General features: G+C 45.3%; 1 protein-coding gene across 3 annotated transcripts in view; it reads right to left on the bottom strand.

Annotated features, from left to right (window-relative positions):
* Window positions 1-25,315, bottom strand: part of Syn1 (Syntrophin-like 1) — a 200,728-nt gene that overhangs the window by 28,714 nt on the left and 146,699 nt on the right. For all 3 annotated transcript variants that reach the window (XM_066730411.1, XM_066730414.1, XM_066730413.1), the window contains exon 4: window positions 4,448-4,656. In XM_066730411.1, the coding sequence (XP_066586508.1) occupies window positions 4,448-4,656 (209 nt within the window). The remainder of the gene's footprint in view (window positions 1-4,447; window positions 4,657-25,315) is intronic.

The following is a 25,315-nucleotide window of genomic DNA, read 5'->3' as shown; positions in this document are numbered from 1 at the left end:
TTATTAAGGCCGGAATTGTTATTTTACTACCGGTATAAAGATTACGCGAAATTAGTTGCAGTGATTTAGGACCGAGTGGACCTGGAACCGGCAAGATTTACCAGCTGGACCAATATGTTGCTCGAGTCTTTCCCCAGTCTTGACCCAGAACCATTTTCCTCGCGAAATTTTTGTCTTCTGGAAATCTTGCTCGAGCATGCAAGGCATTATTGCCTAAGTATATAGTATGGTCTGGGCTCGGTGCTTCGATTCGTTGGCGCTTGCACGATGCTGGTGGAGTTGGGTGCTTTTGTTGAGGCATAATGGCGGAATCGAGCGATTCATTTAACGGGGATAGGGCGAAGGGTTGTTCGGGTGAATTTAGGAAAATGCCCTTCATCTGGCTTCTATTAGCCGGCTCGTCAAGGCTCTTATTAAGAGAAGGGAATGTAACGTAAGGCGATATTAGTACTAACATTTTCCAAGGACAAAGCGTTGTCGGATTGGTCGAACGGACGAGTGGAAAATGGCCGAGCGGCTCTCGTGTAACAACCTCGTTAAACGGGATATCCAGTGGTAGTTTAGGGTCTATTCATATTAAGCCTGGCATTGAAAGAAACGCGCGTATCCCTGGTAACAGCTGGCCGCCGCGGCCAGAGCGAAAATCTCAGCACTCTTCGACTCGTTTTAAGTCGTTCCTAACATTTACGAGCTTTCCCAAACAAACCTCCTTTCAGCCCTCCTCCCCTTACACCGATATACTATCCCCACGCCTCTTTACGACTATTGGTGGTTTTCGATGCCTCGACACTCGTAAAAGTAACACGTAACACGTGCCTCGTGCGAAGAAAAGGGAGAAACAGGCTTTAAAACATTCTCCTCTCGACCAAACGAAACAAAAACTAAATTAATCCCATTGACATCGTACCGGAACAAAATCGACAAATAAATTATATGCGGTGTGCAGCATCGTAGAATTTTAACGCATGCAACGTTGATAACTGTTCTTCTCAGCAATGTTTTCGGCTTTGCCATTGCACAAATGACGTATATATGACGAGATCCGAGAGGAAATAAATGAAAACAAAGTATAGAGAACGCCGATGTAATAGAGTTAAAAACAACATCGAATGATACAGCGCGATGAAAACTTTAATTAAAAAGTAAAATGTAACGAAGTAAGCCAATGAAAGCAAACTGTGGTCGAGTAGGGGGGAGAGGAAGGGAGATCTGTGCAGCGGCGAAAAATAGGCGGAGAATAAAATAATAGTATAGGAAAAAGCGAGACCCTCGTTGTAGTAATACCGGAACAATGAAGGATAATCTGAAAATAGAGATAGCTGGTATTGTCGGTGGTTAATTAAATTGGTCGATCGATAAGGGATCGGCGTAAATAGATTGATGACGATGTGTGTTTTCAAGAAGTATAAATTTCGAAGCTTTATCGATCGATGATCCATTCGAGCAATATCATTTAATTAATGAGTGGACATACGTTTAAGCTATGATAATTTGCATTTGCGTCGGGAGAGGGGGGGGGGGGTAGTCGAAGGGTGAAATGGAGAAACTAGGATTTTATTGGCGGATCAATCAGCTGCTCGAATAAATCGATATTTGTGGAATGTTGAAAGGCGGTATAAACATATTGCGCCCATTGAAATCCAGTCTCGCGCCTATTTTAATCGCTACGGGCGCAGAGCTCCTATTAAAATCGATACTAGCCAAACGTCTATCTCAATCAATAGAATTATTTTAGTCATTCCCATTAATTCAATTAAAATGTCCACCAACATTTGTCGAGCTCTTCACGCGTCCGAGTAGAAACAACTGTTTCAACCCCGATGCGTTCGTCGATACAATTATTTTTCTATCGTCATTAATAGAGATAAATTGTTGTTTTTAATTTGGAATCCGTTGGAAATCGAACGAAGCATACTCGTTGATTCTCATTTCATCTCCATTAAATCGAACGACTTTAAGCCGATACTGCATGTGCATGCAATATTTTGCGCGTGTGTGCTTCTTTCTCATATTGAATAACTTATATACGAAGCACCAGACTACGGGAATAAAGAGACACGAAGGGAGGGTTGTGCTGGTCGGGGTGAAGGAGGGTAAGGGTAGGTCAGTTTATGAGATGTGTGCATACGTGTGTGTGTGTGTGTGTGTGTCAGCGACAGGAACGCAACTGTACCGAGAGGCGAGAATGGGGAGCACCTCGTAGCCAGTGAAGGGTGAAACGTGGAAATCAATAACTAATATATCCAGGCTGGCCCCGATACGGCTTTATTGATAAAGGGCGTGAGGGGGTTGTAAGGGAGTTCATAGCACATAATTGATTGGCATTAGCGCACCTGATTGCCGCTACCCTGCCTTGCCATGGCTTCTCCTCCGAAACTGTCCCACGAGGTGCTTAAACACACCCCCTTCCGGTCCCTCTGTCCTCAGCCACTCCTCTCACCCCTCCCCACCATCCCCTTTGCGTCCCCCGGTGGTACGTCTGAGCCGGCAGCGCGTATTTGAACGGATCGAGCCAATAATCAGCTAATATCACGGAGATCCGATGGATCTAACGAGCATCCAACCCAAAACCAACTCTCTCCTCCCTCCTCCACCCGCAAGACCATGCACCAATTTCTATACCAACATTCCCAAACGAGACCCGCGCTCTCCCATTCCAATCCTGAAATCTTCGCTACATTTCCCAATCAAAAATCTTCCATCGTTCGATCTTTTAATTAAACTCGTCGAACGACGTCACGAATTTTGCCGTGGGATTTTTGGCGCTGCTATACTCGTGGAAGAAATTTTAGCGATTTGGGGCTAATGGCGTCTCTCGGAACGAGCGAGCAACACCTGGAGGCATTGGGGAGGGGAGAGAGGTAAATTCGAGGAGGAAAGAGCGAGAGAGGGAAAAGTTGAGATCGCGCGAGTACTTCTGGCCGATCGGGAATGCGTGCAGACGCGCGGCTAATGAATTTCGATCGTTCCGGATAATTAGGTCCCGTACAATTAAGCTCGGTGAGGAGGGGCAAACTGCAAGTGACTGCAGGGGTCGATGGAAGTGGTAATAGAGAGCCGTTAGAGGGAGGGGGCAAGGATAAAAAAGGGCAATATTTGCTGCGATACGATTGAACCAAGCACTCGCCGCTTAATTAACTGGAAAAGTCCTTTGAGAAGGTATAGCTTGCTCGGTCCTTTGATAGCGCAAAAATTGTCTTCGAAAGTTTAATTAGATACGCGCTAATTAATCCCCGGACGAGTGCTATCCTAACGACGAAAACTGGTTCCTGCTCTGATGAACTCGGTAATTAGCAAGGATTGTTAATCGGTGATCAGAGCCAAGCTGGAAACCATCGCGGCCGGGCTTTATCGCACCGATGCACAGTAGTAAGAAATGGTTATGATCAGACAGTGGTAACTGCTTGCGATGATCAGACAGCAATTACTATTTCTCCCGTCATGTCCATAACTGACTTGGCCTTTATGATAAATCATTGAGCTTCTCGGGTCTATCGCGGTTAAGTGACCTCATCGGCTGATGAATTCGAGATGGAAAATTTTATGGAGCCGCTTAATTTTATATATAACGAGGCTATGAATATCAATGCTGAGAATCTGTTGCAAAAATTGGTTCAGCGTGAAGAAAGTAAAAGTGCGCGAACGATGATACATTTTTTCAGCAATTTTGTTGTATTTGAGACGAAGAAAAATAATGCTGAGCGCGCAGTAAGTAGCCTGGAAAGTAAACCATGAGCATTGTGAGGTAATTCTGCACTAGGATAATGGGATAACTAGCGGTGGTGCGATGCGGGTGGCTCTTATCAGAAAGTTCGCCGTGGCTTTGTCGTCGCGGGGAACTCGTGAAAGAGCAGTCTCAGCCTATCCGGTTCCGGTTTAAGAGAAACTACTCGAGTGGAGACAGCAGGCAGCAGTCTCCGCTCTTTGGCCGTTCGAGAACTCGAATAACGACGAGTCGCACAGCGGGGTTGACGGTTCAAGGGCTACCCTTTGAAAGGGATGGAAGAGGCTGGAGATGCTCGGTGGAGCAGGGGAAGGGTCAAAAGGGGTTGAGGAGCATTCGGAAAAGGGCTAGCTAGGCACAGTGGTGGTGGTGGATTTCTCACCTGAAGGGGCTGAAGATTCTGTGAAGAATCTTCAGGAGCGAGGACAAAGCCTGGGGAAACATGAAAAGAGACGGAGGAGGAAGCTTGCGAAGTAATGGCTAAAAGGGGTAAATAGAGTTGTAGGTAAAAAAATGGGAGAGGAGTGGGAGGGTTGGAGGGACGTTTATCGAGGTGGGCTTCGCACTTGAAGAGGGGTGAAGATTGCAGCGAGGGAGCTTCGGGGGATGATGGGTCCAGGTTGGGGTAAACCAAGGCAGGTGTAGGCTGTGGATTGAACGAAGAAAATGGGTAAACAAGGGCGAAGAGGGGATGGTGCAATATAGGGGTGCTAATTTTCTCACCTGGAGACAGTGTCTTCTCGCTAGCCAGCCGATATGTTGAAGTTGGGGTGGATCCGGAAGGGCAGAGGCAAGTCTTAAAGCCTTCAGGGTGAGTGCAGCGAGTGCCGAGTGTAACGCGTTGAACCAGACATTGGCCTCGGCATTGTCAGAGGCTCTCAACCAGCACTCGTGAACTCCATCTGGTGAATGCAGCTCTAAAATGCGACCCTCTGCAATCAGAAACAATAGATTCGTTATAGATTTTGGATCGAATAAATATTATAGACAATTTTTTTAAATATTTTTCTATTTTACGATTTTGAATAATTCGAGGGGTTGGGGTGGCAATTGATGAAAATATTGTAGCAATACTTAGGCCATCTCTGTGGAATTTTTCATTTCGTCTGCAAGCTCTTCGAGGGTTCGAGCTTGATAATAGTAATAATTCCATATACCTTCTTTGCGCAGTGTCCAGAACCGTGCACGTTTTCGGCGTAATCAGAGGTTGAAGTGGACCAATCGAAAGGCTAGTGGGACGGAGTTAAGAGGGGAGGGGGAGGGGTATATGATCCCGAATTCGAGTTCTGGCACGGGTCTTAGTGCCTCGTAAACCTTTTGCTAGCTTAACGCGAAAACTTTAATGCGTCCTGCAGAAAATGGAGCGGATTGGTCACGAAGCTGAAACAAGTTTTTAAGTCCGGCGCAAACTCCGTCCGGAAATTTATTTGTTTTGAATTAATTCCGTCGGACCGACAATATCTGAGGAGTTTAACTTATTCCGGGAAGCGAAGGGCGCCGCTCCGTTAGCTCGGCTAAAAAGCAAGGAATTTCGACGAGAACAACAGGGGAAGAAATAAATTCCTATCGCCCTGAAAACTTACCCCGCTACCAACCCCTCTTTTCTCCTAGCTTGCTTCGATAGTCCAGAAATGAATTTTCCGTCTTGACCCGACGTTTCTGTTGTTCGTGAAACAGCCCGAAAGCTCGGTTGAACGAGAAATGGATTGAGAATAAAATGGAGCAGGAAGGAACGTTGTGGAGGGGGAGTATTTATCGTAGAAATCGACGAGTAGTTAGCAGATGGCGTTTTCATGAAGCGAAGGATGAGTGAAAAAATAAAAGGGTGTAGAACGAGTGAGGGAAGGAAAAGAATGGCGCCTTAATTAAGGGCTCGTGCAAGCTTGGCGAGCTTTCGTAGCTTAATAGTCTTGGCATGGAATAGCCAGGGCCATCATAAAGGGCGCCATACAACTTGGCGAGTGGATGACAACTCAATTTCAAGTTGGCTCTGACGTGTTCGCGTGCGCTTCAAAACTGCCTGGCCCGTCCGTCCATCCATCCTCTTCGCGACCCCTTTGCGCATGCACAAGCTCGCAAGCTCGCATTCGGACGTCCCCGCGGTTGACATGCCGCGCTTTATGCGCCACTGCCGGTCATACGCGCGTTAACCTCGCAGAGGAAACTAGCGAAAAACCAATATTTTCACCCTCACCCCTTCCTCTCTCACTATTCTCAATTCCCCAGTTTCTCTCCTCACCCCTGATTACGTTCCAGTCAAAACTTGTTATCCAGCTCCGAATCGTCTTCCTTTAACAAAAGAGTTCCCGTTGATGATACCGGCCTAAGAGTTTCACAAGAGAGAGAAAGCGATCCCAAAGAGCTTTTCCTCGTTATATCGAATGACATTATAAATAGCATTATTCTAATCCAATGAGGCTAATCGTAAACCGTAGCGCTTTTAAAGCTTTCGTTTCGACGGAGTCGCGTATAATGCAGGATAATGAACGGTAACGAGATCCGAAATAAGATCGTATGGCAATCCGCTTCAATTAAAAGCTCTGGTTAAAGCAGGCGTTATGAAAATACGAGATCTATTTTCCGAGATTCGTACGGTGAAAATGAAGGTGCATTAACGGATGGATTACGTTTTTTTCGGAGTCCGCCATACGATTCCTTACGACGACTTTCGGCTTAAAAGCTCCGAGCTTTATTACACAAGGCTTCTCTTTCAGACTTAAAAAAGTCATGAATACTATGAAATCAGATTTGAAATTATTGTTAATAAAAAAATCTGTAAAAGAGCTCTAGTCGGGTGTTTGGCGATGCGGCGAGGTAGCGAAGTGTGGAAAAGCTTAATGCAGAGCGAACGGGGAACATTTGCCACGAGTATTTCGTGTAATGGATGTAATAAGCAGGGGGAGGGGGGGGGGGGGGAGTGCAGAGCTTACAGTAGGAGAAAAGTTGGGGCGGGCAAAAAAGATAACAAAAGGTTTGAGGGGGTAATTGGGCAGGATCAGGCAGCTTTCGGGGAAGGGAGGGGAAGGGGGTTGGTTGTAGATATGAATTTTATCAAGAGTCTCGGGATTCTAGTGGCGTGAAGCATCCCGGAGGTACTACGCCAACTTAACGAACAACGCTGCAACATTAAACCTCCTTAAGTCGTATTAAGCGCATCTAATAAAACGCACTGACTTCAGCAATGGCCGGTCCAGGAATTCCATTACGCGATATTTAAAAGGATTTCACATTCCTCGCAATTTTATTCGACGAGAACGCTTTGAGAGGGACTTTTCGGATTTGCTCATCTCCCCCCTCCCCAAACCTCCCTCTCTCTCTCTCTCTCTCTCTTTCTCGCTTTAGTAGTCCCCTGTACGTTTCTTCCACGAAGCTTCCCGTAGCTCTTGCTACCAATGCCACTCGTAAAATGCTGCGAGCGTCAATGGGGATGTAAACGAAATCTTGAAATTTCAGAGTTTTCTGCCCTCTTTAAAAACAGAAATAGTTGGAAAAATTAAAAAGTGGAGCAAGGGGAATTAACGCAAATTATTGGATGCGGAATAAGGAAGCCCTCTCTCTTCCTCGATGGTCAAGGAAGGAGAATAGCAGTGGTTCTCAAGGTGGAGGGGGAAAGTGATCAAAGCGAGAGCCATGAGATTGAGGGATGAAAGAAATTGTCGAAAGACTGGTGGGAAAGCAAATGCCGATACTCGGGAGTAAAGTCGCGTCTCCGCGGAGCGTCATTATTTCGTTAATTAAAGGAACGCCGTCAACCACGCCGTAAGTGGCCATAATTAAAAGCGGAGGCTGCGAGGTGTCCGAGGGGGTTAACTACCCCCTTTGAGACGCAACTTTGCTATCTCGACTTTAACGACAGTCGTATTTCCACTCGAATGTTTTCCATCTGCAAAACTATATTTTTCTTTACCCCTCTTCTCCACTTTCTTCAGTGCTTCTCAACTCTCATCTGCTAATGAAAAAAATAACAAACCGAACCCATCCAAACGTCCTGGAGTGAAATCTAAAATTATCACTGTGCTTTATTCCAAGCGGATTCAGTTTAAAGAGACGGATTGGAGAAATAATACACGCACGAAGAGAACACACTGAATTTTCTCGAAGCAAAAATTCAAGACTGCGATGACTCCGTATTTTCCATTGTAAGGTCAATTATAAAAATCAGCCAGTGATCGTGGCGAATAGAGTCCGATGACTCCTACGAAAGGGAAAATTCAATTTAGTTCGCGCGCACTAGCCGCGCTGGGATATATTATTCACGATTAATCCACCGAGCAGACGAGGAACAACTGGGGGATTTCGCTTTTAATACACTTTAAACTGTTCTCGCGATGGAATTTCAAGGCTGGATCTACCAACAACTCGTTTTACGTTATCCAATTTATCAAGTACTTCGGCTGATTTCTCTGAAACAAAAAATTCGATAAATTCGTCAATGACAACAAAAATCCTCTGAATTGTCTTGAATCGGAAGAGAGGTCAAATACTGTCCGTCTCTCGCTGGTCCATCGAGTAATTCGATCGATAAATTGATGGAGCTCGTTTAACACTCGTTCGGTTAGCCAATTGATTAAACAAATTTACCTTGACTGATTTGAATAATTGAAAGAAAGTCCCCAATAGCTGATTGATACTATCTACTAGTCGGCGAAATGGTTTGTACAATATTTGAAAGTCGGAGGGCTAATTACGTCTGGAGTATAAATAGGGCGAAGAATCGAGTGAGGGAGGACCAAAGCTAGAAACGGTGGAGGAAGGGGGTGGGGGTGGGGAGAGGAAACAAAACCTGTGAGAAAGTCGGTAAAAGTTATTCGATAAACGGAAGCGTTTATAGAGGACGGCTGGATAGCTGTCAGCGTAGCACTTCCTATTATTCTCTGCTTGAAATAATAAAAGGACGGATTTCCCAGGCGAGCAGCCCCAGTAGTACTAGTGGAACCGGAGGAAACTCCTGCCTGCCACACAGTCGCAAGAAAGAATTTCCTTCTGCGTGGTAAATCCTACCCCAACACTCCCCTCACCCCCTCCCCATCCTCAGCCTCCCTTGTCCTATTTCAACCCGAAACACCCCCTTCGATCGTCTCCTCGTCTAATCTTTTAAAAGGATGAGGCCCCCACACTCTGAAATTCGTTCTTACCCCCTTAAGAAATCCCCAGATTCGCTGAAAAATTTCACTCTCCTCTGCCTAATGTAATGAATCTGTTTATTTCCTCTTTTTGTCCTCTTAAACAAAATATTTCTCGAATCCCTCACCGCAGATTTCCCGATCCTTTCACCCTTTTTACCATCATCGTTCCAAGAAGGCAAAGGAGAGTTTTTCCTCGAGCGATTAAGTCTCCCCTGTCAGTTTTATGGTGGGAGAATGGCGATTATTCGTTTCATTTGAGGGATTAGCTATTTTTTTGCGATTCTATGGCTCATCAGGATGGAGCCAGCTCAGCGAGGATGCTCGCACGGAACTGCATCGTAAAACGAAACGTTCGCCAGGTAAAAGAGGCGGCTGGGCTAGTGGTTCTGACCGAAAACAGGAGGGGGGGGGGGGGGGGGGGAAGGGCGAGAAGGCCTGCTAGTGATGGAAAAAGAAACGAAAAGAGGGGCGAGGGCGGAAGTGAAACCAACACCGCCCGGCAAAATTCAGCTTCCTCTACCGCAGAATTTTATTATTCCATCTAGAGTAAATTCTACCTGCGTAATTATTCTCTGTACGTGGGTACAGGCGTTGGAAAAAAATATAAAATTAATTCTACTACGTGGTTGAATAAAAAGGGATAAAAAGGTAGTAAGGAAACAAGCAAAACAAAATCTCAACAAGCTGCCGGCTTTTGCTTCGTAAGTATAGAAATTCGATTGTTGGATCAGACTCTCTCGCCGCTCAATAGAATTTTCTAGCCAAATCGCTTTTAACGTTACACGATATATTTATCAATCGATGAAATCGATAGAAATTGAGGAAAAAATCGTGTTACGCGAAGAATTTGATTTAGCTCGGAGTAAATTAAAGAAAAAGTGGAATGAAGGGAGTATACAGAAGGGAAGGAGACGAAATTGATCTCGTTAGAGTGTTGTTGGGGGGATTGGCAGAAATTTGTCCAGCTGTAAGTATAAATAAGGAAACCGGGGGGTTATCCCGTGGGACAGATACAGTTGGTATAGTATATACCTGGATCTGAAGTGGTCGGCATCAAAATAGGGTCTTGAAAGGAAGCGGCGAGAGAACCAACCACAATAGATGCGGTGGGGGTGAGTCTCGCCAAGGTATAAGCTACTTACCTCCTCTCGGCTCAGTAGCATTCCCTATTTCACCCCTCCCCCTGCCACTCTTTACCATCAAACCGTTTTTGGTTCGCAGCATCGCTTTTCCACTTCCGCCTTCAAGCAGGCACACCCCTAAGCTTCCTATAGAGAGCGCGACCAACCTTGGAGTGACCACGGCTAACCTCGCCATCTCCAATTCAAATAAGATTTGCAACCGGTCGCACGAAGACTGCACCGAGTGGCCAATACTGCAGGACTACATACCCTAATCTACCCTCCCCACCCCAATATCCTCCGCAAGACGATTTTCCGCCCGGAAAGAGTCTCTTCTTCCTTTCAGCACAACCCTACCCACACAGGGAAGAAATCCTATCCATCCTCCTTGGCAAACATCTTTCTTCTCAATATTGACCAAGCATCTGTTTTTTGCTCTCTACCCTATAAATAATGAGATTATTCAAAAAGTGCATTCCACAAAGGAAGTTCCATTAGCTCGACCGGCTAATGCCGGCATGGATAATCAGAAATACCGTGGAGGGGGAGGAGTGAGAGAAATAATGTTGAGTTTTATGATGGTATAGTGCAGGGGGCCGAGGGGAGGGGAAAATAAGGTGAATGAGCACCCCTGATTAGGAAGCGTGGGTGTGGCTCGACGACAATGCTGTCTGGCTGTTAACATCTCACTCGGCCCCTTCAAAGTCCCCTTCCGGGTACTTTCCTTTATGGCGCGCAACCACCCCTTCGCGATGCTCGGGGGGTTGGTACACGGGGTTGGCTCAGCGCAGTTTATTACTGCATCGCCTTTATGATATTCCAAGCTTCAAAAATGCATTAAGCTCGCATAAAGAGACCCGGAACAGACTGCCGAAGCTTCCAGCAGTCACGGGATAGCCCATCAAACTTTAAAGCCATCCTCTTCGAACTCACCCTACCACCTCCGTTCTTCCCCACCTCTTGTCTTCGGGCCTCAGACAGAGTTCTCCCCCTACCCATTCAGCCTCTCTCCACCTATTGCAAAACCTTTTCTAATGGTCCCGCGCGATGCACGCTATATACCACACAATTCCCATTTCATCCTCTCCACCAACTTATCTATATCCAAACATAATTTTATCGTCAGTTAGTAGACAGCCGCGTTAAATGAGAAAATTATCATATAGTTACTGCAGCCACTGTTTCTCTCTCCCCCTTCCCCACCTGCATCTTTAGAAAATAAATTATATGAGTGATTTTAAGCAGGGATTCACGAGAGATTAGGATAATTTTCACGCGACAAGAGAATCCGGCCTGGAAGCAGGCAGACGGTAGTTAGATTTAAGGGATGAAAGTACGAGAGTGAATCCAGGCTTGGCAAACGTTCAGGAATAAGAACAGAGGGGGCACGCGACGGGAAGTTTGGGGGTGGAGAGGGCTTTGAGTGTAAATCGAGTCGAGGTGGTGTACATGCTTTTTAGCAGTCTAAAGAGGGAGGGGGTGATCCGCACTGGAAGGGGTAGAAGAGTATATACGTAAGAGTAAACAAGTGTGTGGGAGAGTCGAAACAGAGAAGTTTCAGGGGGAAAGGGACGCAGCGGGTATCGACGGTGGAGGAAGAAGTAATGGAGGCTTCTGTGGGTGTTTTGGAAGGGTGGCACTGGCTATAGGAAAGCAAAAGCTTGGCACACGAAAGCCGAGTAGGTACTCAAAGAACGACAAGCCCAACACGTGTCCGCCCGAACATCCTCCATCGGTTATTTAGAACGGCATGACTCCTGCACGTACTCGACAACCTAACCTAACCCGATGCGAGCTTTTCACGAGGGAGTCTCGTGCCAGTGGCGTTGCAAGCCCCGCGCGAAAATTCCATCTTCCAAACTGTCACTGCTACGACACGCACGATTCAACGCCGGAAATCCTGCCCTCGCTCAAAGATACGACCACCCTCGACAATCCCCTCACCCGAAAACGGCTTAAGATCTCGAATCATCAAACTTTCCAAATTAAGACCATCAAGAAAATCTCCGAGCGATTTTCCCTCGCGTGTCAGTCCCGTCCAACCCGGGAACCCAAACTTTACCTATCCATAATAAACAATAATTTCCAGCAGGCTCCATATATCTTTTTTCGTGAAATATTTGTCTTTGGAAAAAGTTGTTCTCCTCGCGCGACGCGTTAAAGGGTCCCATCCGATTGGATGAATTTGAAAGGTTTTGGCACGTGGAGCGCCTGAAAAGTCCAATTGCGAACGGTCGTTGAATGGCAGAGGTGCAGGAGGAGGAGGCTATAGAAAATTGTGGGGGTGTAGGAGGAAGCCTGGTGCTTTGGTAATAAAATGTCGTCAGTGCCGAGGAAACTGCGCCGTTTCGAGGCCTGTACGAGCACAAACAGCTCCTGTGCGGTGCCTCATTCATAGGAAATCGAAATGCAAGAGTACCAGCTAGGTTTTCTTGTTCCACAGTCAACCCCTGCGACCTTCTTACGTCTCGCTCCAACCCCATCCCTCGATCTTCCCCCTTAAAAGCTTGATTCGCTTCCTCCGACGTAATTTTCCCGGAATCCGATCGAACTTTGCCCCCCTCCAACCCCAGCAATCCTTATTTCCAACCTCCCCCTTCCCCCGTGTAGCCCTGATTCCCACGAGTCATATCGCGAGCTTGTCAAGCTTGCAAAAGCTCCTCACGTAACCCTCCCACTCAGACCTTTATCCTCGGCTCGAGCTTTGACTTATCGCAAATCCTCCGAACCCGCTCGTTTCACCGAATCGACCAAGATTTTTCAGAAATTAAATTCAGAGGAAAACTTCGTAGACGAAAAATTCAGCGCGGCCAAGTTTCGCCGGGCCGCGAGCGCTTATCGCTGCTGTACACCCGAATCCTCCAAGGTTGGTGGACCGACCGAAGGGATATTCATGGATGTAAAGAAGGAAGGGGATCTCTTTCGGTGGGCTAATTAATCCGTGAAAAAAGTGGTTGGGCAAAGGAAACGAGCGAGAAATTGTAGAGTGACTTTGGAGCGTGGTACGCTTTGCAGTGGAGGCACTTCTAACTGATTAAGTTCAACAGTAGAAAAGGAGAGCAGTGAAAATCCACGTTATTACTTTACAACAGAGGAGAGAGAGAGAGAGAGAGAGAGAGAGAGAGAGAGAGAGAGAGGGGCTGGAGAGAAAATTCTTGGCTAATGTCTGGGGCACACACGTGAATATGTAAACTTTTATTCCCTACTCGTCTACTGATTTGCGGGCCGCACTCGCGCGGAGGGCTGTAGGGAAGGGTGTGTGCGCAAGATGAGCTTCAAGAACATTTCCAGACCGACGACTCGTGTAGATCCCAGCCAAGGATTGGGCGTACATACATTAATTCGCTCGTGCACACGTGTGCGCAAATATCCCGAGAGAGAAACTCGGGCCAGAATTCAATTTAAAATATAGCCAGCATATTACGCCTATTATAATCTAATTATTTCAACAACTGCTCAACGCTTATCGCTCGAAAATCCACCTCATTGACAAACATGAATTTGACAATTTAAATTTGGTCGGGGAATTTGTCAAATTCCGTTGGAATATGGCGCTCGAAGGATAGGTATACCGGCAGACGGGGAGGAAAATGGGAGTTCGGGGTGTGGAAATAAGTCTTATAAAAAAAATAAGGGTTGCAAGAAGGTACATATGAAGTATATCACGTATAACGAGAGAAGAAAGATCACAGATAGCAGGCAACGAAAGGGTGGTTGAGTCTGGAGTGGGTGATGGAGCAGCGTGGAAGGGGGTGGAAAAGTAAAATAATATTTGAAAACGTCAGTCAACCTGTCGGCTACGTTACGTCAAGTATGCAAGGGAGGGGATGGAAAAAATGACGTCCAAGGGAAACTAAGATTATTTCTCGCTCGACGACTCCTTTGCCGACTCCAACTGCGTTCACTCTCTATTCTCCACCTTTTGCTTGACGTGGCCTTTTCGCATAACGCCCCGACGAATATTTAAGGGAAATGCATCAGCCATATTTCCCCCGCATATTTTATATCTCGCCACTCCACTTCCCTATCTCCCCCCCCCCCCCCCCCCTCCCTTCTCTCTTTTCTACTATCAAGCTTCAATCCAGCTCATTCATCGCATTTTCGTTCTGACTTTCCTAAAACACTTCTTGCCACTTTCCACTTCATCGTTATCTCCATTTTACGAAATTCTCTCCTTTCGATTGTTTTCCCCATTCGTATTCCCCTCTTACTTTTTCAAGAATTCCCTCCAAAGTCTCCTTTTCCCCGAAATTAATTCCAAAGATTTTTCTTCGAGGCATCCCAGCTATTGGACTCCTCCACATAACTCCTGCAAACGTTTCGACCATTCTAACAAATTTGATTTATGCAGTGCTGTATACAGTAATAATTGAAATGGGTATACTGCAGATTTTCAAGAATCCTGCACGAAAAATTCCATGAACGAGAATGGAACGAAATGATTTCTCGAGGTTGGCCATGATGCATCCTATTCTCCAGGATGCACCTGACTGGACTCAGCTGGCTGTTTTATTATTTCCCTTAGAGCTGTTATATTCCTCTCCCTCTCGAATATGGATGGTACATCCCGCAGGAAAGAACGTTGAAACTCTCGCGTCTCTCGACTATAAAAACTAAATACATAAAGAAATCGGAAGGTATCGGAGGTTAAGAAAACTGAACTGAAAGTGGAGGATGATTGTAATAATTAACGTGGAACTCATTTGCACTTTAACACGACGGTTGAACTCGAGGGTGGATTTTTCCTGTTTAAACAGAAGGAGTGTGTATAGTGGACCTGTGTCAATTCCCTTGTACGAGTAAAAAATGTCGGCAAGGCTTTTGAAAGTGGCGAAACAGGATCGTTTCATTTTCAAAGTTTCCTGTTTTCTTGGTTGGCGAACAATGTGGGCCATTGTCTCGTTCGGACGACGAATTTCTTTCTCACCTGTATCCCCGGATGGTGACGCTGGCTGGGGCTGGATGGGTATAGTGGAGGGATATTTGCAAGGGTCGATAGGTGGTGAAAAGCCGTTTCTCCTGCGGGCAGCTGCATTGTCCTCGAAAAGTGCAGAGTACCGTTTGTTTCACCCGGAGTTTACTTCGGTCAAAAAAAAGAGGAAGAAAAAATAAAATGAGACAAACAACGAGGAAGAAGAGACACTTGAAAAAGAGACTGGATTATTGTCAACCTTTCTTTCCATCCTTGTCCCACTCTACGTTTTAATTATAAAATCAAACAAAGACCTTTGTAAAAAATGCAAACTAAATTCTAATCAACGATTAATTTTTATTTTTACAAATCCCCTTGCTGTAGATCCTGTATATGACTGAGTTATATTCAGCAGGGTCTCCCATACAATTTCGATTTATCGCTGTACTCCCGCAGAGATCTCGAGCCTGAAAGTTCCCTCGTAAATCGCCAACTTTTCAATAAGTACTTTCATCCCTTCCCCACCACTCTTAAATGTAGAAGTAGGGGAGGAGGAATCGAGCAAGAGACAAAAGTTAAGACAACGCGCTCGTCAGTCCTTTTTGGCCGAGCATTCGAAATTCAAAATTTCTCAATTTATTTGCAACACTATATATATATATATATATAAATGCTCTCTTATTTGAATCATCCCGCCTGAAATTAGAGTTGCGATACCGTGGAGAAATTTTGATCCCCCGCTACAATTTCCAGGCGTTCACCAGCGTAGCGTCTGGAAGTCTTGGTGTAGGGACGAAATTCCCATCGCATCGCAACACTGCCTCAGTTTCTCAATTATTTTTGACCAAGCTTGCTCGAGGTATTTCGCTCCGGTTCATCGTCATTTTATACTTTAATTTCTAACCTGAAAAAAAAACCATGATAATTTTTCCTCCCATTTATTTAACAGCAACATTTTATTGTATACACCGAAGCGTGAAAGCATGGATATTGTATTTTTTTCTCTGTCGAGTGCAACAGACCGAATAAATAAAAGAGCTTGTCAATAACGCGTTTATTAATGTTCGTTAATCACCGAATTCCACGCTCAAAGTCCATCGAGTGCCGCGGTGATCGGTCAGAGCCAAAGTTAATTTCGTGCTTGGCCGTTTACCATTTTCATTAATAAATAATCGTTAAATCCGGGCCAATTTTGACGTTCGACCTTCCCAGCCATGCAAACAGTGCAAGCAGAACTTGAAAATCAGCCGGCGAGCCTTTTCCAAACAATCGGCAATTAATTTTGTTTGACATTTGCGAAAATTTGTCAAACGTAAAACGGGAAAATCATTTTTCATGATCAAACGCAAAGGGCTTTCACCTTTTTACACCCGGTGCGAGTGAAACGTGCGTAAATACGTTACGAAGAGGGAAGGAGAAGGAAGTAGAGAGAGAGAGAGAGAGAGAGAGAATTTTATACAAATTATGGTATAGGAGAGATATACACAATCGCATTTACCATTTTTTCAATCTAATATCGAATTGACAATATTATCAAGAAATTGCGTTAGACTCGTCAACGTTTCACACAACCTCGTATCGCTGCACTGGAAGAGAGGATAAGTGCAACTGCCAGACGCGCGCTACGTGCATATATATAAAAATTTAATCCAAGCGAATCTTTCTCGCAGTAGATGTCTGACTCTATATACGTATTTTCCCCTTGGATCTTTCCTTTAATGGATTATTGTATTTACTAATGGGCACCCCTATTCCTCACCCTTACCACCCCCTCCCCTCCCCCCTCTTCTCCTTTTTTACTACTCCATTCAGTCTCTTCCTCTCAATTCCCGCATTTTTTTGCCAATCGTGCAATCGTTACATCGCAATCAGTAGAAAAAGGAGTGTTCTCGCGAAAATGGAGCTGCTTGAGGTATTGGGCCCGAAGATCGTAAAATTTACAGCCGCGGGAAACGACCTGTACCTGCGAGCTCGCTCCTGCGATTCCTATGCGGGTTTTAGTACATTCCTATTCTTGGCAAAATTCAGTGAAACGTCTTCTTCTCGCACTTTCTTCGTCTCCTTCTTCCATTTTCTATCGGCATAAACGATCCGGATCGTTGTCCTCGCAAACATTTAATTGCCTCATAGCCGACAATTAACTCTCCGTTTTTTCCCTCCAATTACGATTCAATCGCCGGATTCAGCTGTTGAATTGGAAAGAATTACGAATATTATGCAAATGTTAACAGGACGTTAAGGGGATGAAAATTATTCGCGGGAAATCTTAAGATATTCGGAGATTATTGCGTGTTTCATTGGCAGGGTTTGGTATAAGTCGGTAATTAAAAAAGTTTCTTGGTTGTAGGGCAAATTTGAGGAGGACTCTGTTACTGGGAAGCGGTTTAACGAATCTATTATCAAAAGGCATCCATTACTGGAGGTAGTGGGGATAGGGGGGGGGGATGAAGCTGCTCGATATTCTCTCCTTGGAGGTGAGCTTAAAGCACGACGATAAACCTGAGCGAGGTTTTCCTTAATCCTCGTGGCTGCTGCTCGTTTCTGGTAAACCTCCACTCGCCCTTCCCTTCCAAGCCTAACGCAGGATAATTAGGCTAGTCCGCGGTAATTAAGCGGATTATACCAATCCCAGCTCCATCCAGTCGTCGCCTTCAATTTTACCTCAAGAATGCGGCTTGAAAAACTTATTTTATGTAATTATATTAACAATCTTAAAATCAAATAAATCAAGGAGAAAAATAGTCTGAAATTATATAAAAATCTAAATGACAAAACTCCTCGTTCTAGAACGAATGAAGGATTTATTTGAAATGGTATAGATGGCTTTAAAAATCCATAGCTATTCATAGAGCGTTTCTTTATTACGAAGGTTGGAAAAGTGGCATTTTTGAAATATTTATCGGTGTAGACGTAAGAATCTACCCCCTCTCTTTCTTTCCACTATAGAATAAAATGTAAGTGAATTTTTTAAGTGTAAAGTGTGGAGTTTTTGAGGCTTCTGAAAAACGATATACTATAGGTGGGTTAAAGTGGAGAGGAAAGAAGAAGCGGAGAGAAGAGTAGAGGCAAGGGGTTGGTTTAAGGGGTGAGTGGCATTCATCCGGCCAGAACGTCAATACCGTCGCTGGATTGGCAAACTCCGCTCGAGAAAACTCGCATCTCATGCAAGTAGCGAGTCGCCGGAGACAAACGGTCCCATAGTTGCTTTAGACGAGTACAACGATAACGACCTTCCACCCCCCCAAGCACCCCACCTCTTTATTTATCCAGGAGTTGCGTGGAGCGTGCAAGGGGCTGGCACTTCCGGTCCAGCAATTTCTCCACCTTTTTTAGCTTGTTCGTGTAAATAAAAGCTGTCCTCCACCCCTTTGAGCTTTTTTCCTTTTTTTCCATCCTCTGCTCCCTCCCCCCGCCCCCCCTCTCTCCCTCTCTCTCTTGCTCCTCCACTCTGCTTTTTTCCTTCTTTATACAGACTCTCTTGCTATTGTTGTCTTTGCTCTCTCACTCCACCACTCTCGGCGTCTCTTTCTTTTTCATTAATTGAATTCTTCCTTCCAAATTGCTCCGAGATCCTCCATATTATCTCGTTAAGGGGTGATTATCGTGTACACTATGCTCCCGGGGGCTTCTGCCGTACAGAGTGTAAACCCAACTTAATTCATTCTTAACTACTTTTCTTTTTACCCACCAAGTCTCACTATGACTTTTCAACCCCCTGTACGCTAGTTACATATTTTTCCCTCCGCCTTCCTATCTGCATTCCTGCCACTCCCCTCTCTTCCCGTATCCTCCCAGCCTCACCAGGAATTTGCATCTCTCCACCCCTTTCTCGCGTAATTATTTCTATCCCCGATTGTCATGCAAATTTTTCCTGTTTCCCAACACCCTCCAACAGCCACCCCTACGAACCCTCCACCTCCATTTTACCCTCATGACAACGACTCCACGACAAATTTGCAAGATCTCCTATCATTCCTCTGCTATATCTCTCACTAATCGATCCTCTCGTCCACATTCACCAAATTCCCTAACCACGCAACGAAGCTCTCGAAAAAAATTCCCATCAATGTTGTGACATTTTGTTATCTCCTTTTAATTAACCCTGGCCCCTCCCACCTCTCTTTCAGACAAATTAGAAGATGTACCTGCTTCGATAAACGCGTTTTTTCTACAGAATTTTTTGTTATCGTGGTAATGGAATAAATTTTGTAGTTTTCGTGCATGAGACTATAGTCACCGGCTTCGTGTTACATTTTTTTCATGAAAATTTCTTGGTGACAGAAGGACGAGAGTCATCGCGCGGCACGAAATTAGAACGTATTAATTTTGTTATTGCGCATTATATACAGTCGATCACGTAACACGACGTACTTTCGTGGAAGCTTATCGCAGTATCGTTGACGGCTTTTTCTATTTGCCATTGCCTTTATTACTATCACGTGACGCTATGGGACGCCACGCGCGAAATGGAAGTTGAGCAGGCGGATTAACGGGAAACGACGCTCCTATCATTGATACCCCGTAAATCTTTCCCCTCAAAAACCCCGGGGAAAATGTGCACTACGAAAAATTGCTTTACAATGCCTGGATAAAGAATTAAACTGTAAAATTTCCTGCAAAAAATAGTAGGAGTAGAGTCGCAAAAAGCTTTTGATTAAAAATTTCAGTTTCCCGACGAACGACATACCAGTGTCGAATTAACCCTTCCATCTCCGTTGGAAAATTAAAAAGCACTGAGAAAGGGCAGATTGGACATTTTTATTCTCCATCTGGAGAATTTGCCTTTTCGAGCGATTCAACTTCGCACCTCGTTCGTCATCGCCAGGGCCAATTTCTATTTTCATTCCGTCGGGCGCACCGACGCGTCCCAATTTAGCTCAATCGCCAACGTTGATACGTAATCACGCGCGTCTATTACGTATTCCATGCACGAAATGCCAGCTTTCCCCATTGATAGAAGCTGAACACGCTAATTAACAAACCCTTCAAGACGTTCAATGCTAGAAACACCTGCGAAATGCCATCTCAATCCCCTTTTGGGATCAACCGAGTCAAGAATAATTACCGTTCGTGCAATTGGATTTGAAAAATTGAATACCTACGTGTAATAACAATAATATTATAACTATCATTGCCATCGTGGGAAATTAGCATCATTTTAATAGCACGGATATAATAATATACCTATACTGAATTTTTGAGGAAAGGATCTTTTCACGGCTGCTGATGGCCGATTCCCGAGGGAGAATTTTGGCGTGGGAGGATCGCGTTTTTATTCGACGAAAATTAGGGCTTAGTTAGGGTGGAGAGGCACGAGAGTGTATTCCCGGAGAATGCACTTTAGGGCCACTTAAAAGCACGGAGCTTTATTCTGGCTAACGGGCCGCAAAAATCTTATTAACGTGCCTAAGCCCGTCCCTTTTTAGCTGATCAAAAAATGTCGTTGGACGTATTATTCGTGCTCACGTTCCTATACCCGCATTTTACTTCAATCGTGAATCAACCGGCAGCAATTTCTAATTTGGTCGAAAAGGTTGAAAATTGCTGTTGCTATATATATATATATATATATTCCAGGAGAAAATTATGCAACGATCTTTTGTCTCGAATGAATACTGCTAGATTTTTCGGAAAGGTCAATGACCTCGTGGGATCTCCGACAGTCCTCGGGTGACCTGTAGCAAGATAGGAGGGTGGATGCGACGAGATAACCTAATTTGCTGATCCAGGAGAGGGGTAAGGATCGATCGACGATATGATAGGTTGCTCGATACGTGGTAAGATGAAATGATAGATGATGGTGGAGCAATTCGTGGGGGTGGGGATCGAGGTGGTTGCTGGATGTCCACCCCTCCTTCTTCGTGCACACAGGGTTTGCAGCGTAAACAGTTCGTCGTCGTCGTCGTCGTCGTCGTCGTCGTCGACACTGGGCGTCATTAGTGGTTGCGTTCTAACCCTCTCCAACCCTTACCACCCCCTTGAGATGTCTCTCGCTGCTCCACCACTGGCTCAATCCTATCTTACCAAGTCTCTCCCACTGTTTACACTGCTGCCTTGTGAAACTCGCTTCTCCGATCTATGAATTATTCGCATTAATCACTATTCTCCAGAAATTTCTATTAAAAATTTTCCTTATTGCATCGAGAGGGGAGGGGGAGAGATATTAAGTAGTTATGGATGAAATTGGTCAGACCACGCAACGTTTCACGAGTCGAAGTGTTGATGCAGGAGTGTTCGAAAGGGAGATATTTGCAGGCAGAAGGGGGTGAGGTTTTGTAAGGATAATTAAGAGGGCTAATAATTGGAGGCGGAAAACAATACTCGTACGACCTGGTGTTTATGGAAATCCGTGTTAGGCCGCGTTAGGGTTCCGATAACGCTCGCAAATCGCATTACATTGGGCGCTACAGTGCACCTATGCGAGGTTGCCTGACCTAACCCAACCTAACCTGACCTGCCGCCGGAGTAACTAACCTTCAACAGCTTCAACGGGCCACACACGTATACACGCCCGCACTCGGATACGTGAGAACACCCAGGCGACCTACGCGACCCTCCGGCATCGCCAACCAACCCCTACCAAGGGTGTCTTCCAACTAATCATTCCCATACACATGCGATCTCCACCCTAAACCATATAACTGACTCGTCAAAATTCAACCGAAATCATTTTTTGCAGGAAAATCGCGTTGCTCCCCAATTGCGAGCTATTTCGAGCCATTTCTGAAAATGAGGTTAAATACACAGTCGTACGATGGAATTCAGTTAGTTCGCTACGAGTGTCTCGCCTCGTCGTTCTCGTGAATGCAGGCTTATAGGGAATTCGAATACGTAGGAGAATCGGTGAGTTTGCACCAAGAACGGAAAGTTGTCGGAGGGGGTGAAAAACAGAGGACTCAGTGGTACAGGTTCACCGAGAACGAGGGCTGGCTGTAAGGGGTTGGTCCGAAAACCAGGGAAGCAGATCCAATCGCGAGCTAATTGCTCAGCCATTGTGCGGTCGCAATATCGCTGAGATTGCATTATGAAGTTTTCAATTCGCAATTAATTGCGATACTGCTGCGGTTAGCCGCCATCTTGGAGAACCGCGAAACTCTGGAAACTCGACTTTCTCGCGGTCAAGCGATTTTCCAATTAGGGAAACCCGCCAGTTTTGGCACCCCTCGACCTCGGAAGAAAAGCTCGCTCGACGGACCGATCGAGCCTTCGACCAGTTGCGAATAAAAGCTATCGAATTTTAGTCGCAGTTCTAGCTAGGACCTCGCGCTGTGCGCGAACTACCCCCTCATCGTCAGCTTCCTCGCAATTGAGTTTCAAGCTTCTCGCGCGGATTAAACTGAAGCGCGGGATGCTCCAGCTTGTCGGATTCCCTCCGAATTCCACGAATTCTGTTGTATTAACGAAGGAGCTGCTGTAAACATAAGAACTTTCCATAGTCTGATTTTCCAGGAGGACCACCACCCTCGCCGTTCGTCGCTCGTCGCTCGTCGCGCTAAATCGAAAGTTTTCGAAGGAAAATTTATTCGCTCGGGCAAATTGAATCATCGCGCTGAAATTCACGGGAAAAATTGTAGAGACCTTCATTAGACCCGAGTGGGGATGTTATTAAACACGACGGGATTTGCATAAGGATTTAATTGGCGTGTACAGGCATGGCAGTTCGATAATTATGCAGTCACGTCGTGGAGGTCGGTGGGAAAGTTGGACACGCGATTGCCAGGTGGAAAAGTCGAATTTAAAAAGCATCTATCAGGTCTTTAGCGCTCGAGTGTCGGGACGTTAAACGGCCGGAAGTTGACGAAGATTAACGGCCGAAAGTCGACCAATACAGGCCAGGAAGCTACGTTCCTCGACTCCTCGGGGGTCCTCCGACAGGAAGAGGCCACGCTTCGCACCGGAAATCACCTCACTGTAGATTCGACTTGACTCCCTGCCAATGTACCACGTGACTCTAATAATGGCAGCTGCTTCCGGTTACAGCTAATACCAGAGACGACGAGCCCTGGAAAATGATGGATAATCGTCACTTCTTAAAAATCGTGTTCGAAATTCCAAATTCGCGCGTTCGTTATCAGATAAATTGAATTTGAAAAGTTTCGTATTCGGTGCGACGAAAAAGAAAAGAATATTTTGCAGATCGATACCTGCAACTGTTTCTCCTGCAGGAATTCCTTGATATCTTCGCACACATCCTTAATTTCCTGCCGAACTTTCACGAGGCGTCCATTAGCGTTTTCTTTCAGGCCACTTTAATATTTCATGCGAGGTTCTCGGGGGTGCGGTTGCCTTGTAAAATGATTAACGCGATAACGACGATGCGTAAAAGTATAAGTATGTCGGGGAGGAGGTAGAGGGCGAAGGGGATGCAAAGGATTACAAGGTGGTAAAAAGAACACCGGTGGGGATAAAAAGGGATAATGTAGGCTTGAGGGGGTTGGAAAGATGAAAACTAACGATAGAGGATGAATATAGCTGCGAATGAACGACCATCGCGTAATTCCTCGTTTACAAGCGAGTCTAACAATCGTGGCATGCGCGGCGAACGAATGCAGCAACGACCCTTCCCCGCGCACCGGAGGATTTCTAATTTTCGACCGATCGACGCTCGAAGAATCAAAAAGAGTGACAGGCTCGTTCCCGAAAACTCGGCGAAAATCAAAAAATTCCTTGCATAACCGTATTGGAAAATTGAAATAATTTTAGGTCGGGCAGGACGATTTCCCCAGAAATGGCACATTTTATGTACACGTGTAACTACTTGTTCGCTGCAATGGGACTTTTTATGCTTACCGAATGAATTCAGTAACGAGCCTTTTTACAACCGCATTCGTAAAAAAGGATCTCCTTTATTCGGAAAAAAAACCTTCCGAGGAGAAAAAGGAAAAATTCGTGGGAACGCTCGAGCGGATCTTTCGAATAATTTTAAGTGGACTTGAGCGAATTGTGCCGCAATGGGGCTTGTTCGAGAGAAATGAACAATGGAGATGGGAAATCGGTTTAAGCTATACATATACGGAATGGACTCGATCGCTGAATATGAATCTAGAGACGCGACGGGGTACTCTGTGGGCGTTTGGAAATAGAATTGCAGAGGAGTGGACAATTGAATGGCGATTTCCCAACGGGCCAATCGACGATGCCATCGAATCGTAATATCGTCATGCGTATAGTGTGCGTTATATATACATCCCGAACATCCTGTACACATCCTGCACACGTTCGGCGTACAACAGATTTCAATCTGTTGCTTGACAAACATTTTTATCTCGCAAAAAAAAAAAAAAAAAATACTTTCCAGCGCTGCCTCAGCAGGGAACAAGTATCGGGGCTACGGCGCCAAATCAAAAAATTATTCTTCGTTAAAAATGGCAATTGAAACGTTTTAATTAATTCGCTGGATGCTTCCTTTTCTCCGGCTTATTGAAGAAAATTCTGGCGAGTGTACTTAACGCGCAGCAGCTGGAAAGTGGGTCGGGATGAAAATTGAAACGAGCTCAAATTGAAAAGTATAAAGAGAGTTGATCGAGAATTTCAGCGGGGAAAGTTCCACGGTATGTCCCTGGGAGATTTTACGATGTGAAGTTGGCTCGTTCTCGACACGGTAAACACGGGAGACGAAAGGCGTTTAAAAGCAGCGAAATGGATACAATTTCTACCAGCGCATGAGTACTATCTACTTGCAAAACTGCGTCTTATTTCTCGCCCACCTATGCAAAACCGTAAACGTTTTATCCCGGCGAGAGCCCGTCAGACTTTCGGCAAAAACTACGTGAAATCCACTCGCTCCTGCACCAATACAGAAACCCATCCAGGAATATCCGCTGCGTAAAATCTGATGTTTGAACAAAAATAAAAGATTTACCGAGTCGGAGTAGAATTTGTTTTTACCCCGGGTTCTTTATGAAGAGTCAAGAGGCAACATACTCGCACCTAGGCGGAAACGCAAACGTTTTATCTCAAACTCTTTGCAGACTTTTGAGAAAAAGTTCAAATCTGAAAAATCCACATTTTTCGCAGAGAGCCAGCGAGAGAACGGTGCACGATATTTAGAGACACGTTCGATATAATTTTAACGAGAGAGAAAACGAAGAATCGGAGGAAAAACTCGAATGATGAATCGCATGTAGGAGAGAGAGAGAGAGAGAGAGAGAGAGAGAGAGAGAGAGAGAGAGAGAGAGAGAGAGTAGTGGCTCGAGAGCGAGAAGAGATAAAATTTGTTTTTGCAGTGCATTCTTTATTAAGGGTCGAAAGAAAATATAGACGAGCGAGAGGGATGGCTGCATCTTGCTGGCTGGGTTGGTTCTTAGCAAGGGGAGGGAGGTATGGTGGGGATTCCATCCAACTGATAGAAAACTCACGCTGGAGGGTTCTCCTCCGTCGAAGTCGAGTGTTGTCCGAAACTTTTCTATCGGGGATCTCAATTGCGCTTGTT

This window comes from Prorops nasuta, unplaced genomic scaffold (assembly GCF_024137725.1).
Source record: "Prorops nasuta isolate Cenicafe-Biocafe unplaced genomic scaffold, Cenicafe_Pnas_1.2 PNAS00008, whole genome shotgun sequence".
Lineage (NCBI taxonomy): Eukaryota > Metazoa > Arthropoda > Insecta > Hymenoptera > Bethylidae > Prorops > Prorops nasuta.
The sequence above is the reverse complement of the archived record's forward strand: the minus strand, read 5'-3'. Positions and strand labels throughout refer to the sequence as shown.